We start from the raw sequence: 19,766 nt of genomic DNA on the forward strand, positions 1-19,766 counted from the left end.
AATGTGTATGTTTGTATTGTTATTTGTGTGGTGTAAGTAATGCAAATAAATTTTCTATCTATCTATATATAGGCTTTTTTTACTATGGAAGGGCATTTCTATTAAATAGTATTCTTTTATTGTGGTCTACAGTGGTAACATAATATACGAAATTCAATAGATATTGAAACAAAAATTTAAACACGATATAAATCCACTTGCAGTCTCGGCGTAAAAGCTTTTATATCTTTGTAATCGTGTAAAATGGGATGGCTAACTTTGTTTCAACTGGCAACTAAGTATTTTAATAATAAAAAACTCAACTCTCTGTAATAAAGTTAGTTGGATACCGGTAATTTTGATTCATGATTCGTTCACAAAATGCTGTTTTTGTTTAACTATCATAGACATACAAACAAAATAAATACTTAACAAAGATATTTTATGATAAAGATGTAAAAACAGTTATTTGGATGCAGTTAGAATCTCATAACATAGTTGTATGCTCCTAAAATATTTCGTAACAAAGATACTTAATTTCTTTTAAATTAATTGGCTACCTGCAAAACAAAACGAAATGATCCTTATAGGATCGTTTCGTTGTCCGTGTGTCCGTTTGTCAAGACTCTTTTTCTTAGGAACGCGTGTAGGTATCCAGTTGAAATTAATATTATATACTCAAGTCTAAACTCTCTTAAAGTAGTGAAAAAATCAAGTTTCTAAATTGATACAATGAAAAGACACGGCCGTTTATGTTCCATTTATGTTACATATTTTGACATTCGCAAAGGGAATCAGAACCTATAGTGTACTTCCTATTGATCTAGAATCATTAAATTTGGCAAGAAGCAATGTCATATAGTACAAGTAAAGGAAATAATCCGAAAATTGTTAATTACTAGTTATATCACAAAAATATATTGAAACATAATGATTTTGTACGGAACCCTCATTGCGCGAGTCCGACTCTTACTTGACCAAATTATTTAATTGAGTCCATATTATGGTTTGTAGTTTATAGTAAATACAGAAATATAATACTGATAACTAGAAAATAAAAACTAATTCATACGTACCTTCTAAAATCTCTGCTCCAGCAGGCGTAAATGACAGGGTTCATTGATGAGTTCACCCAGCCGAGCCACGTGACCACCATGTTGACAATTTCCACATGCGCTATGCATGCCGAACAGATACCTGACAGCAAGTTCACCACGAAGAATGGTAACCAACACACTATAAACACACCCATCACTATACCGAGAGTCTTGGCTGCTTTCTTTTCTTTAGCAAACTTAGCCAGCTTACGAGATAACGAAAAGTTTTTTGGCAAGTGTTTGCCGTGAGTCACATTGGTTAACCGCGTGGATGAACGTGACAGCCCATTGTTTTGCAGGGCGGTCAGCGGCTCCTGGTCGGCTTCTTCGGGAGTACAAACACCGTGACACGCGTCACTACGCTGACGCACTGTCCCCCCTCTATGTATACGCAAGGTCAACTCTAACTCACCACTTGGCCTCATCACTTGTTTAGTACCGATCTTTAAAGACCGCGTCTGTATAGTCGCTGCACGATATATACGATAATACGTGAACACCATGACAAAAAGAGGCAAATAAAACGATATTGTTGATGAAAATATTATATACTCAAGGTTTTCCGTAAAGGGACACTTATAATCTGGTACTTCTTCTAATCGTACGGCTCGCCACCACGCGATAGCGGGAAAGGATATAGCACCGGAACACACCCATACAGCGGCAATAAGGAAAGCGGCTTTCCGTCCGCTCATTCGCATCGGATATGTAATAGGGTCCGTGATTGCCCAGTACCGGTCGAGTGAGATCACACACAGATTTAGTATGGAGGCAGTACTGAATAGCACGTCTAAGGATCGCCACACATCGCACCAGTCTACGCCAAAGAACCATGTATGTTCTAATACCTCGTACAGTGCTGAGAATGGCATGACCACTAATCCGACTAGGCAGTCAGCTACTGCAAGTGACGTAACAAAATAGTTTGTTGACGTATGTAGGTAACGTTCACGTATCACAGCGAGTATGACAAGCATGTTTCCAAAAACAGTCGTCATGGAAAAAAGAAGCAGGAAAGTGACCAGCAATGCGCGGTCTTGGAGGAGTTTGATGTAATCGTTCCACAGATCGAGTGATTCTTCTGTCGCGTTATATACTGAACTGTTATCGAAGGTGATGTTAAATTCTAGCACGGTATTGTATGTAGCGCCCGAGCTATCCAAAATATATTCTGGTCCTCTGTATGATATATCTAGTTGGCCTTTTGCCACCAGTATATCAGGATCGGACGCGTTCATATTTTTTCACTGGCTATGTACTCGCTAGCCCCATGCTGAGTGTTTATGTTTTCCTTGTTTCGCCCGCAGCCATTTTGAGATTACGTTCTTGGCAGGCATTGTGTTTTTGAATTCCACTTTCGGACACATGTTTTGTTGGCATATTTTTTTCTGGATGCAGATATACTATGCCGTGATCTGAAACAATACAAAATTTTATATTAATAAACTTAATTAAGCTCTAAAATTGGCTTCTGATCAATTATTGTAATGATTCGAAACTCATTACATACGGCTTTACGGGAAATTACTGCATTACTTTGAAGTGTGAATAGATCAAACGCAACCTTTAGGTTAATTAAGATAACATTATCAAAAAAAAAAAATACGAGTGGGCGCCAAACCAATTTCACATCATTAATTATTTTAAAACAATTTTTAAAAATTCTTATAATATTTCAACTTTGTCACTGCATAAACAAAACATGGACTTAACAATGAAGCATGTGTGAATGTGATAAAAAATCACTTTGACACGCATAGTTTTTTGTTGCATTTAGATTTAAGTTTAGATATATTATGATTTTTTTTTTGTGTTAATCTACATCATAAGTTTAGCTACTATATAGTTTATAGAAATCTTTTTAATGCAATATGTATTTTATATTGTTACATATGTCAAATACTCGATTCCCATAAAACTCTGCATAAAGTATTTTAGGATTGTTCTATAAAACTTTAATTGGTAAACTTTTCGTTGTCTTGAACGCCACATGTCAATGCCATGGGTCTAATATCGTCACTCACAACGGTCGTCATCATCGACAGGTGTCCTTGTCGGGACATAAATAGCGCTTAGCGAGCAAGCGGTGAGATCAAACGAATTGTGTTCCATGGGCCGTGAGCAGCCCGTCCACATGACAGCGCCTGAACCGTACCACCCATCCCCCCGAAACCACCCCGTACATCCAAACTTCACAATGTTAAAGGACTCCGCCCACTGCAACATATCATACGGCTGTAACCGTACTGACATATGCAAAAAAAACTATCTAAGAATTACTATCAGTCAATGCCCATTAAACCGTCAGTAACGTGCCATGACCGAAGCGGACGGAAAAATATTTTTGGCAAGACCCTCCGTGCATGGCACGCGCTGTTGCCGAATCTGCAAGCAGCTTACATTCTAGTAAATCTAGCAAGGTCGAGACACGGCACGAATGCGTATGAGAATGTATACAATATAGGTACTCTGTGTATACACAAACGAACAAATGAGCATCATACACGTTGCATACGGAATAGAACGACGTTAATCATTCAGATGCAGTGGGCATAGGATGCTATCAAAATATTTTTTTTTAGCTTTCGTCCTATTGTGTAAATAGTAGTTTCTGAGTATAAATACATATGAAGGTAGATACAATACGATACAAAGGATTATATTTCATAAGATAGAATATAGATTGATTAGCTTTAAGCTCGCTACTTCGTACGCGTGGATTTCAGAAGTAGAAAAATCAATAAAATAGATCACATAATGAAACTGCACTAACACTAATTTTTAAATTTGATCTTCAGATATAGAACTATAAAAATTGCATTCAATTTGCTGGACCAGTTTTTGTGTGACGCAAGAATAAATATATAGATAGATAGATAAAATGTCCATAACATATTGTATTGACTTCTATTGCTCTTAATGAGGTTCCTCATATAATTTTTTCTTAAATATATCTAATGTACAGACATCGTCTAGTTACAATGTTATTGTATCAGTAAGATTACTGACAGAGAGATGATGGAAAGCAGCAGATGGATCTTGAACGATATATAATATATATATAATCCAATAGTATATCGGCGACGGATACCACATTCAATCAGGTGGGCTGTCAGCTTGTATGCCATAATATAATTTAGGAAAAATGCAATGAATAAAAAAGGCATAGATAAATTATTATTAGCTTCACAGTCTATAACGGTACATATACAATTCCCATGCTGTGTAGAGCTTTAATCGTTTATCTTAAGTCCCCAAACTTATTTCCTGCCTAGACGTAAATGGGCTACGCAGCAAGTAAGTTTGGGAAACTTGTAGTTTACTTTGAAACTAAAGAAATTAATTTGATGTTTTTTTATCCATTTGAGTAAGTTAGCGTTATAAATCTTCGTGATTAATGTGTAATAAAATTAAAATGTAAAATTTTAAGATTTAAGACAAATGAACGATAACTAGGCAAGCGGTTGCATTTGAATTATTAGATAAACGGTCCAAAGGATAATTTAATATAGATACCGTGCGTTTTTATCTTCCACGCACAACCATTTTTTATCCAGCAGCAGTACGAACCGATACGACAACATAACCTTGTATAATTTTAAAAATGATATGTCACTTACCATCAGGTGAGACGCATGCTCGTTAGCCCCCTGTGTTGTAAAAAAAAAAAAAAATCTATTTTTATTACGCAGCTTTGAAATGTTTAAAAATGTATGACTTTATTAATTTTTTTTAATTCATTGAATAATAAAAAAACCAATAATAACCGTACAATTAAGCTATTTTCAATTGGTTTTATAAAGTAAACCTCAATAATATATTGTTTTTAATTTTTATATTATTAAACTTTATTGTTAATTATATTATTGAGTTCATAACATTTTTGATGTATCATAAGGTACACAAAAAAATTAGAAATATGAAATAATATTGTATAAATCGATATAAAGATGTTTCATCAAGTAATCAAAACACAAATAACCATCAACGTCATCATATCAGCCATTATCTCTCCTTGCTGAACGTAGGCCTTCCCCATAGACTGCCATAAGGAACGATCCTAAAGCATTTGTATCCACTGACTTCCTGCAATATATTTGAGGTCGTCACTCCATCTAATGGGGGGTTGTCCTAGACTGTGTTATCCCATACGCAGTTGCCTTTTAAGACCTTTTCTTTCCTATCAGTTGCGGGCTCTTCGAGCTATGTGACCAGCCCATTGCCTGGGAAGGGATTGTTAGTAATGCGGGCTACCAGTCCTATTGCTAGCAATATACCCTATCAGGTCGACCTCCACGCGGTTCCCCCTGGAAACCATTGTGCTAAATTCCAGATGTATTCATCACAATGGGCTAACTGGCCTACTTTTTTATTATCCGCCTATCAACCTTCACTGGTGCCCCGCCAGCGTACACCGTTTACACAGGCGGGGTTACAATTCCATTATCGCCCATTAAAAAAAAGCCCATTGCCAACTTGGACTGGGCACCTACATAACAAAAATAATAAACTTCATTAAGTCGATTATATACTCTTAATATTATTTAAAATATTATAACTTTGTTCCACCGTCTTTATTAAAATGTTTTTATTATTTATATAGGAATATTCGAAACATCATTCTCAGATGTATTTATAAAAATAAATAAATAACATTATTAGATAACATATTTACCAATAACCAACAACAACAACAGCAAGTTCTTTTTTATGTAATAAAAATATAATCTATATATATTTTTATTCGTAAATATAAATAAAGACCGCAAATATAATGTTATTAGTAATAGGTACCTATATAAATTTTCATCATGACCTTATTCAAAAATACTGGGTGGGCGCTGTATATTTTCTTCTTTCATTTTTCTTATTACACGTCCTATCGTCAGTTCCCTCCTACGTACGTCATGTTCCGTACCACCTACCCCAACATAATCTGTATTAAGTATAATAAGATATTTATAAGAAACGCCTATGATCTACCAAAATGCGGTCCGCTCGCGTAAACCCTTTTTCGTCTTTCCGCCCATTTACATTCTCGCTGACGTGGACCAAAGTGGAAATTTGGTAATCTGCTAAGTAAAGCGGTACCAAGAACTTTTACTTGATTCATGAGTATCGCCATGGTTTATTCTACAGGCTTTTTCCTTACTAGTATAATAATTATGATATGAGAGTTTGTTTGCTTGTTATATTATGATACTTTTAATAGTTCTGAGTATGACTAAACATTTGAAATAAATAAAAGAAACAATATTAAACAGCCTGTAACGGTCTCCATACCAGATAACGATACAGGCTGTTTAATATTTTAGTAATCTGGACGAATACACGGACATAGCTATTAAATAAAATCTTTCATATAAAATAAAACAAAATAGACACAAACTGTAAGAAATCGCCTTTTACAATAAATAGTAAAACAAAAATATATATTGTAGTATTTGGTCATAGCTGAAAATCAGTGTTTTGTTTTTTGAGTAAAATTCCACACAAAATTTTTAACCTTTTTGCATTGTATTGCATAATATATAATAATAGCGATCCGCCTAGGCCTTGCATGAGTTGATAGGTAAAGATATAGAGTAGATTAGGTTATATTATATGTACATATAGATAGATACTGCGTAATATAGGTACATTGGTACTGAAGTATATGCTTCAATAAAGACAAGAAAGTAATTTCATTAGCTGTAGGTATACAACTATAATGGAATCTGAAATAGTAGATATTCTGACTTACCTAATAACAGAGTAATTGCAAAACTTGCCACATAACGCACGTCAATGTAGATGAAATACCTACTTTATCTTAATGTTGTTCTAAGAGTTATTCGGAACAAATACTAAATCGAAAATTAAGCAGAAAACAATACTATATGTATTGATTTCTGCTTAATTTTAGATTCACAGAGACGTTTATTACCAATGTAGAAAATAACGAGAAATATAATCCAGAAATTAAAAGCATTTATTCACATAGGAAAGTTGATCACTTATGTATGTATAAATTTAAAACTCTACCGTTCAGTTCAGTAAGTATATTCTGCAGAAAAGAACTGACAAGAAACTCCACTGTTCATTTTTATTTGTATTATTTCTTTTGATATAGATCTATTAACATAAATATTACAAATGGAATAAACATCAAGCGATAACAAAAAAACAAAGTCGTATAATAACAATTCAGTAACAAACAATAACAATTTATTACACGTATATACATATTATAAATGAATGACAGATATGACTTTATTGTCAAATTATGTAATACCACGAACATTTATATTCTAATTAATCGAATATCAAGAAAAAAATCTTAATAGGTACCCACTCCGCCAACTAAAATTCTTGTAAATTAAAAAAGTCATTGCAAAATTAATCCTTACAGATCTATTTAAGCGTTCCACTGGATCTGCTTATCTAACTAAGGATGAGTTTGAATTTAATGTCGTCATCAGTGGGACCGGAGTATTAGAACTCGTAAATTGTCAATTACAACTTTCGACGTCCGTAGCATAATTTTTCTCGGTGTACGGACAACGCTTGTTGGAATGACGCTGTGAAAGTTTGTTTGCAACGACCGTCTACTTGTCAATTTCTAATTTCTTTGCAAAGGTTCCTGCTATAATTTACATAAGATGTACTGTGTTATATAGAATATAAATAAAATAATTATCCTTGTGATTGCAATCTCTATTGCTGTTCTTTAGAAATATTTAGGACCACCAAAATACACGAAAAACACACAGTATACTGTGTACTGTGCGTTTTTCGTATAGGTATATTCACAAAAACAATATTTGAAATATATTTGAAAATATTTTAAATAACTCTGTATTTGGCTAACTATAACAAACATACCACATATATATATTATTATAAATATTAAAGTGAGTTTGTTTTTTTTTATTACGTAACCAATCGCTATAAAATTTTGTATACACGTTTTATATGGATGTAGTATTGTCATCTTGATTAAAGGAAATATCCTAGGTACGCTGATGAAGTTGCGGGCAAGAGTTAGTCATCGAATTCCCTCTGATTGAAAACAAAGTAAGTCTTTTAACCTATTAACAATTTATAAGTATACCAATAAATTGTTAATTTTGTACTAATTGCTTGTAGCATAATTTGTGTTCAATTTATGATTAGAGTATGCTATAAAATATTTTGCGTGCTAACCGCTTGAAAAGCTTACTTCCTACATAAAATTTACGTTGAAAAAAGGAAAACAGAGAATTGATAAAAATGGAATTACCGAAAGGGTTTGGTGCTATCAATAAATAGCTTTCGTAACAACACAGTAAGTTGAAATAATTGGTCCATAATTTAAATTTATTCTCGGGACGCGACGCAATTACAGGTAAATAATACCTACGTACCCGATTTTATTGCCAAAATCGAGGTATCTTATTAAACTTTCCGGGTTTTTTATAAATGTAAATATATGTAAAAAGAAAAAGTCTTAAAATTAGTTACAATTGGTATACGTAATTTACATAAAATCCTCCTCTATGTGATCTACTCTATATCTCGTTATGGTAAATTTTTAGTAATTTTTCCATGATGGGCCTACTGACCTAATTTCATCGCCATCTAATTATCCATAATACCCTGCTTATGTAAACCAATAACGCAAGTGAGGTTACATTACATCTTAAAGAAAAAATACTACCAACTTGTAGTAGAAATACCTACATAAACTTACGCAAAACCTGGTTAAACATGTATGATAATTTAAAATAAATAATCTTAAAAATAAAAGTATATTAATTTTCCGAACGGCAATATAAGAACTATTGATATAAAAGGTAACTTAAACCATGGAAAGCAACTGACGACTCAATGAATTTTTATATTTTCGTCCTAATGTGACAATTACACAGGTCAACAAAAAAAATTTTTTTTTGAGTTTCCGTTCTAATGCTTGAATTCTGATTTCAAACATTGAAAAACACTTAAATAACTATTTTTAGCTCTTAAAGTTTGCTTTTGTCCGATTCACGTCTAAAAATAGGTTTTGAAGATTTTAATTGATTTAATGAGCAATAAATTAAGAATTCTATCATCGCAAAGGTCAATAGAACTCAGTACTTACACTGCTTACTGACACCGACGATAGTGAATTTATGGTAAAATGAACGTTTTCACCAAGATGTGAGGACTTTCAATGACTTTATCAAGGGCAACGACAATATAATGGGAGATTTAATTTGGGGATTAAACCGAGAAAGCACATACAAATATAAAAGACTCACTAAAACTATTAATTTTAAATAAAATACAAAAAAAAAATATAATTCTAATTTTAAATAAAATTTCAGAGAAAACATTAATTGTTTTTTGAAAATTCGTCCCAATTTACATTTTTTTTCTGTAATTTGTTTTATTACCGTGGGTCTCGACATATAATAGGCCAGCTCTTCCTTTCCCGTGGGTGTCGTAAGAGGTGACCAAGAAAGGGCGAGGGATGGGCATCAACGTCCCTCTTAAAACATCTGTAAAGCTTAACTGCGGTTGCCAATTCGCCTGCCAAGCATGGCAACTACTGATAAAACTCCCCAAGGGGATGCTTATGTTCAGCAGTAGACACTTAAAGGCTGATATGATGATACTGTCAGTAACTTCCGGCATAAATTTGCATACATTTTGTAAGTGAGAAAATCTCGTAATGTAACGAAGTCTAGTCATCAATCAGAGGGATTGGTACTTGATTAATACTGGAGAGTGCTTTCAAATACACTCAACTACAACAGAGCTTATATTTATAAATAGCTTACACAAATGGGTATTTACAAGTACAATCGCGAACACTTATAATATTTTTCTATTACTCTAATTATTTTGTGTTAATTCTTATTCAGTACTATATCTTTTTTTATTTTAACTTTTATATTAAAAAAAAACGCTATGAATAAGCTATCCTTTAAATTTTACTTTTCTACACTTTAAAAAAAAGGGCGTGTTAAGGTTTTTTCAGGGTCGACAACGTGCACACAGTTTTCTACTATATATGTTTGTCTATGTGCCCGTTTGTCACTTTTGTTGTATAAACAGTACGTTTATAATAACATGGAACAGGTGACCAAATATAATAAAATTATTATATAATAAATAAATATTTTATATTTTTTTTTACATTATTATTATATTACATAATACAGAAAAATACATCATTAAATTAAAAAGTGGTTTCATACTAAATTGAAATTATGACTTCTATATTGAATTATGAAATTATTGAATTATAAATCTGATTTCTAGTTATTTCAATTCTTCTTTTAATTCGAAATTGTTGAGTATTCCTGCGTTGATATCGTTACGGGGAAAGTGTTGATTGATGGGATTTATGGGAAAACCTTCATCATTATCAATCATTGTTTGGAAGCCTCAAAATTATGCAATTGCTTCACACTGTTAGGGATATAATGTTTAATATTTCTTAGAATGTAAAATTTGTCAAGACGCCAAAAATACAAAGTAAGCAGCAATGAGAATTATATCAATGTTAAATATTAAGTTAATGTCAAATTTGACGGTTTCATGCAAAGACTTGATTTTATTTTTAAAGCCAATTGTGTTTTATTGCTAAAAACATATCTTTTATATGTCGAACTATTTAAACGACTACGTGTTTCTAAATATAGCCCTGCTATTTATTATAAGTAGTATGACATGACACGTTTGTAGCGTAAACGGCGGCGTGGCGGATTTTAATAGAGGAATGTCGTTATAAGTCTCTTATTACATGTCACGTATTATAAGTCTCTTATTACTTATTCCAATGTCACCGAAGAGCAGTTAAATAAACTGGAGCGTCTTTAGAATTTATCCATACGGTTTGTATTTGAGCTTCGCAAATATGACCATGTATCCCAATATCATACACGGCTCAAGTGGTTCTCAATTCGTCTTCTTCGCAACTGGCACATCCTTATCCTTCTTTATTAAATTCTTTTTAATCCAGCTACTCCCCATAATTTAAAAGAACGTTTTGTATTTCTTGGCGAGAGCAATTCTCATTCTTTACGTAGTACTGACAACCTCCAAATCCTTTTCTGTGCAAGCAGTTCGTTTGTGGAAGTAATTCCCTACCTCTATACGGTGTCTATATATATCTAGATATAATTGTGTTTATTTACATATGTTTAGATTTATTTTTAACGTGCCACCTACCTAGTTAATATTTATATTTTAATTAAACAAATCAATGATTTGTTTATTCTCAATTATAAACACTTTTTTGTACATATAAAAAAAAAGGAAAACAGATTCATAGATTAAGCACCGCAACGGTGAAAAGTAACCGACTCTGCATAAAGCCGGTTAATTATATCATGCTTCTATAATTATATATACTTCACTCGACAAAATATAGCTGATTTCAATCATGACATATGTCTGGTAAATATTGACTAGTAACCTCAAAAATCTTATTTTAAAACAGATAAGATGCATTGATGAACGACAAAACACTAGCAAATCTGATTTGATTTATATTGATTACTAGTTGTATCCTGCTGTTTTGCACAGTCACAACAAAAACTATTCTTTGTACTAAGTTAGGATAAAATCTACCTATTTACAAAATTTCATTCAAATACGTTCAGTAGTTATTGCCTAAAGGATATAATAACATACATCTATCCCCACTTTAAAATGTTTAATACATTTTGAATTTATTATACTGAATTGCTATTTATGAATAGATTTTGTCCCGCCATGAAAAAATAGATCCGATTAAACTTTTTTTTAAAGGAAATTATCAAAATGTGTTCACAGTTTGCTAAGATATCGCGCAACGTAAATAGTTTAAAATTAAATTAATTAAATGTTTTGTTTGCTTATAGAGGCAAGGCGAGGAAAGATATTTGATTTTTTGTTTGTTACGATTTAACTCAAAAACTACTTAACTATTTTTAATGAAAGCTTTATCTGTATCATAGGCTATTTTATATTTTCTGTAAAGATAGTCTATAATAAAAATATGTGGAAATAGATTTTAAAAAGAAACCAACTAATTGATAAAACATAACCAAAACTATTGTGTTAAAAAACATGAAATTTTACACGCAGTTTTCTTAGATAATATAAATTGGTACTAAAAAGAGAGTTTCTTGAAAATTGTGTATAAAGTAGATAAAGATTTCCGCGTGTGAAACTGCGAGAAACAGCTAGTCATAAATATTATCCTAATAAGGGGTAGCTTCCAAGCGATTGCTCGGCGACTTAGTGATCACGCAGTGTAATTAATAAACGACAATGTAATTAGACCCATAGAACCCACTTAAGTATAGCCAATTTTTCTTCCAGTAGCGTGTTATTTATATAGGGATCGAAGGCGGGACGAATGGGCTTCGACCCTCCTAGTTCTGGATTAGGAAAGTGTAATCCGACTTTTTTTCTCAGTCGATTTTTGCTGATAATGTCTGACCCTTAAGAAACTTACTTATAGACTTAGACAGTTAAGAGTATTTTTAAAATGTATTGTATTGTCTGTAGCTTTAACAACGAGGTTTATCTAATTAGGAAAGTAAAACGTATATAATCAGTTTATAATTAGAAGTATGAGTAAATTGAAGACACAATATACCTAAAATATATTCAAAAATAATGGAAACAAATTACTATTTTACAAAGATAAGTGACTAATGTTACCAAACGAAAAAAAAATTGTGAACATATCTGTAACCCAATCATGTTTTATGAAATTTAATATATAAATATACTTCCTAGATTGGCATTTAATGTGCATTATACAAGTATAGTACCCGCCATAACTAGTACAAAATATAAACAGAATTTGCCATTCGTATCGATAAAATTGTATAAAACGACAAAGATAAATTTAAATGAAATTTATTGATTTACACTTCACTAAGCAAGCAATTAGAGTTTCAATAGTATTTTTCCTCAATTCATAAGATACGCAGTCATGAAATAAAAGTGTTCAAATAATATATAGTTCCGTTTACCACGAATTATTGGAAGCCCCGTTTTTCAGCGTTATCTCCTTTCATTTACTTTTTAGGACAGTGACAAATTTGTCACTTCGGGACTGTTGTTACTGATTTATACGCTCCCGTTAAACGAATTCTGAATAACAAGTTGGAGACTTCGGAAGTAGTGTGAGTTGCTATAAAATATATTTTGGAAGTAAATAATATTACCATAATTAAATTATGCTCCACCATCATTATTTTTTTAATTGGTATAGTAGAGTATAGATAAATAAATATAATATACTATCTTTACAGAAATAAACAAGGTAAAACTGTTATGTATGTTAATATTATAAAGAGAAAATATTTAATTGTTTATAATGGATAAACTCTATTCAACCTATTTTAAAAATACTTTCATCTATAGAAAGGTACATTATTAGCGAGTACTAGTCTAAATATATATTTTTTATAAACATTCTGTCTACCCGTGGGGTGCTGGGCCAGATGGCTAGTAATACTTATTTATTTATACTTTTGCACACATTAAAATATGTCTACAGGGCGGACTTAATGACTGATGGCATTTTCTACCAGTCAACCGTTACGATAAACAGGGAAAGTAAATGGCGATGCATTGATTAAAAAAAAATGTAAATAAAAAAAATATTTTGTAAGATAACGACAATTTAAGGTAAATAAATATACAAACATTACAATAGAAATAAAACAACATACAAATTATATATGTATATCATTATTAACGGATTTTAGTGGTGAATATTATATAAAGTACCTTATGTGGTAATCTAAAATATGGCCTGATTATGTACTAAATTACATTCGATAATGTTTAGCCTTAATTGATTAACAAATAATCAAACTTTCCTATATATATTATAATTATAATATATTCGTAGAATAATTTCTAAATTCTCGCATAAATTTAACACATGGTAAATAAATAAATTTTAATTTACGAATGCGCAAAGATTGTAAGATATGGTACACGTGATGTGACAGACGGCGGCGCGTTGTCTGTAAGCACAGCTTTTAATCATGCACGAAATAAAAACATGCGATATAAAAATATAACAACAGAAAATTGTAACCTAAATAAAAACACGTCATATTGTTATATGTGTTTCGTACCATGAAAACGTATCAACGTGACAGAGTGACATTTCCATCGGTGGGGCGCGTTTGGGATCTCCAAGATTCAAGCATTCTGACGATTAAACTGTCACTCACATTATCTAATTCTATTTGATACATTGGTACAAAAAATATAGGTCAGGTACAAAGTTACCTGGGAACCCAGGATTAAATACCGGCCCAAATAATTCATGAAATGATTTTCACTTATTTCGTACTTTAGACGGTACGTGGAGAGATCTGGTAAGCCACGTAAGAGGCCTTCGTGAACAATAAAGGCGGCTTAAAACTCTTGGCGCGGAGGGCCGCAACCTTTATGTCATTTAAGTAGTACTACAGTGACTGTTGCATTTTTCACATGACTTTATCTGTGTGAATTAGAATAGGTTATTTTCGTTGTGTCAATTTAGGATTGATGATTCTTTCCAAAATTTTATTCAAATTTGTTAAGAAATTGTGTGACAAATAACTTTACAAATTATTAAAAGAATGTTTAAGTTACTTATAAAATATAAGTAAATTAAGCATTAAAAATACAAAATTTTATAACTTTTTTAATAAAAAGTCTACGATAATATAGCCCTTTTAACTGTGTATTAAAATGTACAAATAAAAATATATTATATTATTAGAAAAAAAACCATCTGTTAAGTTCTTGAAAATATATCAGTTAAGAGTACCTGTAATGGATTTTTTTAAGATGCTGCCTCTATACTCATATATATCTATGGCCCATCGCACAAAGCGTCGATTGTCAAAACAAAACACACCCTTATAAAAGTAATCCAAAAGGAAAACGAAACAAAAATAGACTTTGTGACATTGTTAATTCTGGAATAAAAGAAAATGTGAAATGTATTCTTTCTTAATAGGTACTTAAGTTTGGTGATTAATTTACAATAAATTCATCATGATAATTAAATTTTCTCCTGTTCCAATGGATGTTCACAAAAATATTTTCCTAATATACGCCTACATTAAGCAGAAACCATTATGGAAAATTTCCAGTAAAAATAGGTTTTATGGTTATGAAAATATTTGCACTAGCCACCTGCTCCGGCTTCGCATGGGTGTAATATTTGTTTATGTAACTTTTATACAGTTAAACATATTTTAGTAAGGCTGATATTTTAGCGAGCGTGAAAGTACGCCACTAATAACCATCTTTAACCACTTTTCTTCACCAGATTTTAAATTGAACGGCCTTTTTAGCAATTTCATGTGCGCGCGTTTACATAGTTTTCCTGCGGCTCTCACCTCCGCGCCCCGCCTACTTTTTCGCACAGCCAGCGGCGGCGACAACACAATAATTTTACCGGCTTATTGTTTTTATATTGCATTATCTTTAACCAACTGTTAATGCAGTTGTTAATTAATATCAATATGCTGTAAATAATAAATTTTACCTCTGTAAAACTTCCGTTTTGATTTAGCTTTTTGTTTTTATAAGAATTTGTAAAGGGTACGTGACATTTATATCCAAACTCAGCGTTATAAATTTATTTAACATTTATGTTAAAAATAAAACAAAGGTGGTTCCTAAACAATCTTTTTTGTTTATGTCTATATACGATACTCGTGAACTATCCATGTTTATAAAGTGTCGTGGACTTTTTTGTAAAGCTAAAATTAATGAATATTTCTGCTATACATTTTTCTTTATTTTCTTTATTTCAAACCGTTCAGGCAACGCATGCAGTATTATAAAATTTTTACCTACTTCAATTACATTTATTGTGATTAAATATTGAAAATATATATTTACCAAAATAAAAAGTAATCTATAGCACTCGAGGATAATATATCTTTCTAACAGTAAAAGAATTTTTCAAAATTGAATCCGTAAGTACCGGACATTACTTCTCATTCATTCATTACTTCGAACATTCAAACTCACAATTCTACGTCATTATAATATTAGTATAGATAGTATAAGTTTTAAATCTATATTCTACTAATCTTTAAATTTAAAATCAATATTTATATTTATTTATGATGAACATTTCAAACTAATAATATATTTTTTACTTGTATTTGAGAATTTTATAATTTCAAATGACAAACAAGCTGACCACCTGATGAAAAACGGTAACCCTCGTCTATACAGACGAACAGCATTATGGATATTACAGAATGATACCCTCGAGAGGCAGACGACTTTTGTATAGTGTCTTTCTGGTAAAAGTGGTCATAAATTATCAAATTCATGTATAAAATTCAAACACGCAATAATTTCAAATATTTACTCGAGAATAAATCCCCCGAAATGCATAAGCCCCAAGAATTTTTATTGTTATATTCATATTTTACAAGCGCTTGCAAATCCCTTGCAAGTCTGCGTCACTCTCCCAATGAAATAAAGCCACAATAAACGCCACGATACATTGTACCACCTACATTTACGAGAGACGAACAAACATTATGCAAAGTACAAAATCCCATTTACCACGTGTTCCATTCTCGGCTTCGTCACCCTCAGCAGGCCTGAAACAACGTAATAGACTTGTTTATTATATGGGAAGTGAATTGGCACCCTTCGATTTTCTCCTATTTTTTAGAAATTCACGCCAGCAAAAATCTCGCCCTTTGTTTCACTAACATACGCTCGTAACTTTATCGTGTTTCTTTTCAGAAAAGTTTATGTACACATCAAGTAAATATTTGGATAGGCAGGAAAACAGGAGAATAAATTTTGTGAAATATAAAGCTGGTAATTGCTTTATTCGTAACTTTGCCTCTGTTGACAAATTCTAACAAGTGCTAGGGCATTAAAAAGTTATCACATAAAATTCTGTTTTATGAAGGTCGCGCGAGACGAGTTTTACTAAACAACTCTAAAATCTGCAAGCTTATCGATAGAACTGGTAACGAGTGGGCAGAAACTTTACGCTACTGCCTTTGTAGTGAAAGTAATATTCGCCATGCCCACATACCAGCGAGAGTATTGTTATTTAACGTGGTAAAGGGCAACATAATCTATAGGGATTGTATACGTATACTTATGAGTCAAATGAATGACTTCATCTTTAGTTGTATCGACGACTTTGCCTGCGTGTAATCAGTACTTAAAGTAGCACTTGTTCTTTTACATCTAAAATATTCTATATACGTGTATATACATAATCTGAGTGTCAAATTTCATAAAAATTCATTGAGCCATTAAAACATTAACATTTTGCCGTTTATAATATTAAGAAGATTATTAAGGATTACAAAGAAAAAGATGTTTAGATATTTGTATGTTTGTTACTCAATGACACTTTAACATTTTAATATATTTGTTAAAGTGCCGTTGAGTAAAAAATCAACAACAAAGGTAAACAACATCCTAAATTAATATATATAATATAATTATAAGAAAAGCTAAATATAAACTGTCGAATATAATTCACTATTTATTAAAATTTATTAGTGATATATAGTTAAAAATAAGTCAATTCAATAGTAACAATTCTAGAAAGAGATGTATGGAAAAAAAACGAAAAGTATTCATAACAAATAAATGTCTTGGTATTTGTTTTGAATGAATACCTGAGGTGAGATTGTAATTATATACATACATTTATAGTTTTCTCTACTTATAATCTACTAAAAAGTCCTGAATCACGAAATTCGCTGTTTCGTTCATTTCTATAAAAATATGTTGACAAAAATTGAATTGGCGAGTAACGTCTACAAAAACCTTTCAGTGAAAGTGGCGTGATAGATAAATAAATTTCTGATAATATCAGTAAAGCACTTTATTATAACGCCAAGTTGCGTCGCATTTGAGTAGGTTTAAAATATAATATTAATCTGGTATTAAAAATACAACTTGTATACAAAAACAGACCTTGTTTCTATTATGTTATTTCGTATACTTGAAATCTTTGCTAACGAAGTTATTATAAAATCACAAAGCTAATTAGATGGTGCATATTAATAAACTTAAACTTTTAAAATAATTTGAATTTGCTGAAAAAGTAATTTGAATAAGGTTCACGGTTCGTAGACAGCTTAAAGTAAGGCTATGACGCAGTCATGATGGAAATAAAAAGTATTCTGAAGAGGAGAGTAATTAAGATGTAAATTTGGTAAAATTGCGATGGAATACAAATAGAGATTGTGGTATTACAACAAAGTACTTTGTGAATCATGCGTGCATAAATTGTTTCAGTTAAGCACTAATATATCAAAGTATAATGTTCACACTTTTGAATTGAGGGCGTTGTACTTACGTCTTGAGCAATGAACTTGGACGATTAGGAGAATTCGAGCGTTTAATGTGAGGAAAACCACACAATTAGTTCTAGTTTGTGAGTCTATGTCCCTACAAAGCGATGTACTCGTCAGAGTGATATGGTAGATACATTATATAGATAACTGGTATTGGTTAAGTACATGGTATAAATAATTTAGAGTGCAGTTTTTTTTTTGTTATGGTTTAATTGATTTTTTTAAATTTGTTATACAAAAAAATCTTTACAAATAATATTAAAAATATTGAGAAAATAAACGAAAGATGAGGGAATAACTTTAAATATCACCTAAAAGACTAACTGTAGTTGCCAACCCGCCTGTCAAGCGTGGCAACTATTGGCAAAACTCTTCTAATTGAGAAGGACTATGTTTAGCAGAGGACAATTGACGATGATTGAAGATGATGATGATGAAGGATAAAAAACACAAGAAAACAATAAGAGAGAGATAGTTTTATTATCATGAATTATAAAATCCTATATTGCCTCATTTTATATAAAAAATATGACAGTAAAATCAGTATCTATTTAAAAGTATGCGGCTAAAATTATATGGGACCAATACAGCAGTAAATCCTTTCAACTGAAAAAAGAATTATGAAAATCGGTTTAGAATTGGGAATGTAATCGCGTAACATAGCCACATGAAAAATCAGATGAATTGAGTATTTCCTTCTTTTGAAAGTCTCTTAAAAATATGATGATCGCAGCTCTTTTGATTTGTTACTTACTCCGTACTTTTTTTCTTAACATGAAATTTCTTACTAGAATTATAATATATCTATATTCATATTTAGAATTTCATTTCTATTTTTTATACAACTTAGAATGGCAAACATAATGGCGCACCTGATGGATAGTGGCAATTGTTGCCTATAAATATGAACGGAATATCGTATGTATTGTTTTGTGTCATATACAGACTTGAAGGAATTTCGTTACCACATTTTGTATGCATCGTATTGTATTCTGTATGCATTACAAGTTATACTATAACACTTAGAGTTACTGTCGCATTACTGATATACATATTCGTATTATATCAAATTGAAACAACGCTTCAATTTGTTTCCATTGTCGGTTTAAAAAGTTGGGAATCAACCAGTGCAATATCCGCTCTCTGTGATACAGCTGTGGTGTATTTTTGTGGAAACAAAGAGTCAAATACTGTTTCATGTGAATCCACTGGAAAGCTGGTACAAAACACAGAAGTAAATAGATTAGAGTAGAAGCTTTAGTCAGTCAGTCTTACGGGAATGCACGATATACGATAGTGTTCCAGATATGTAAGGGTTATTATTTTTAAGCGTGTACTGTAACAGTGCATGGTGACTTAGCTCGCTGTCCCTGGT

General features: G+C 31.6%; 1 protein-coding gene across 2 annotated transcripts in view; it reads right to left on the reverse strand.

Annotated features, from left to right (window-relative positions):
* LOC113520352 (dopamine receptor 2-like) overlaps positions 1–16,661 on the reverse strand; it is a 69,972-nt gene extending 53,311 nt beyond the window's left edge. For both annotated transcript variants that reach the window (XR_008253219.1, XM_052898146.1), the window contains exons 1-2: positions 16,623–16,661; positions 1,056–2,491 (exon numbers count right to left, since the gene is read on the reverse strand). Coding sequence is in view for 1 of the 2 variants with exons in the window: in XM_052898146.1 (XP_052754106.1) it covers positions 1,056–2,314 (1,259 nt within the window). In the remaining variant the exon portion in view is untranslated. The remainder of the gene's footprint in view (positions 1–1,055; positions 2,492–16,622) is intronic.
* Between the last annotated feature and the right edge of the window lie 3,105 nt (positions 16,662–19,766).

Source organism: Galleria mellonella, unplaced genomic scaffold, assembly GCF_026898425.1.
Source record: "Galleria mellonella isolate WM207_F2 unplaced genomic scaffold, CSIRO_AGI_GalMel_v1 utg40, whole genome shotgun sequence".
Classification (NCBI taxonomy): domain Eukaryota; kingdom Metazoa; phylum Arthropoda; class Insecta; order Lepidoptera; family Pyralidae; genus Galleria; species Galleria mellonella.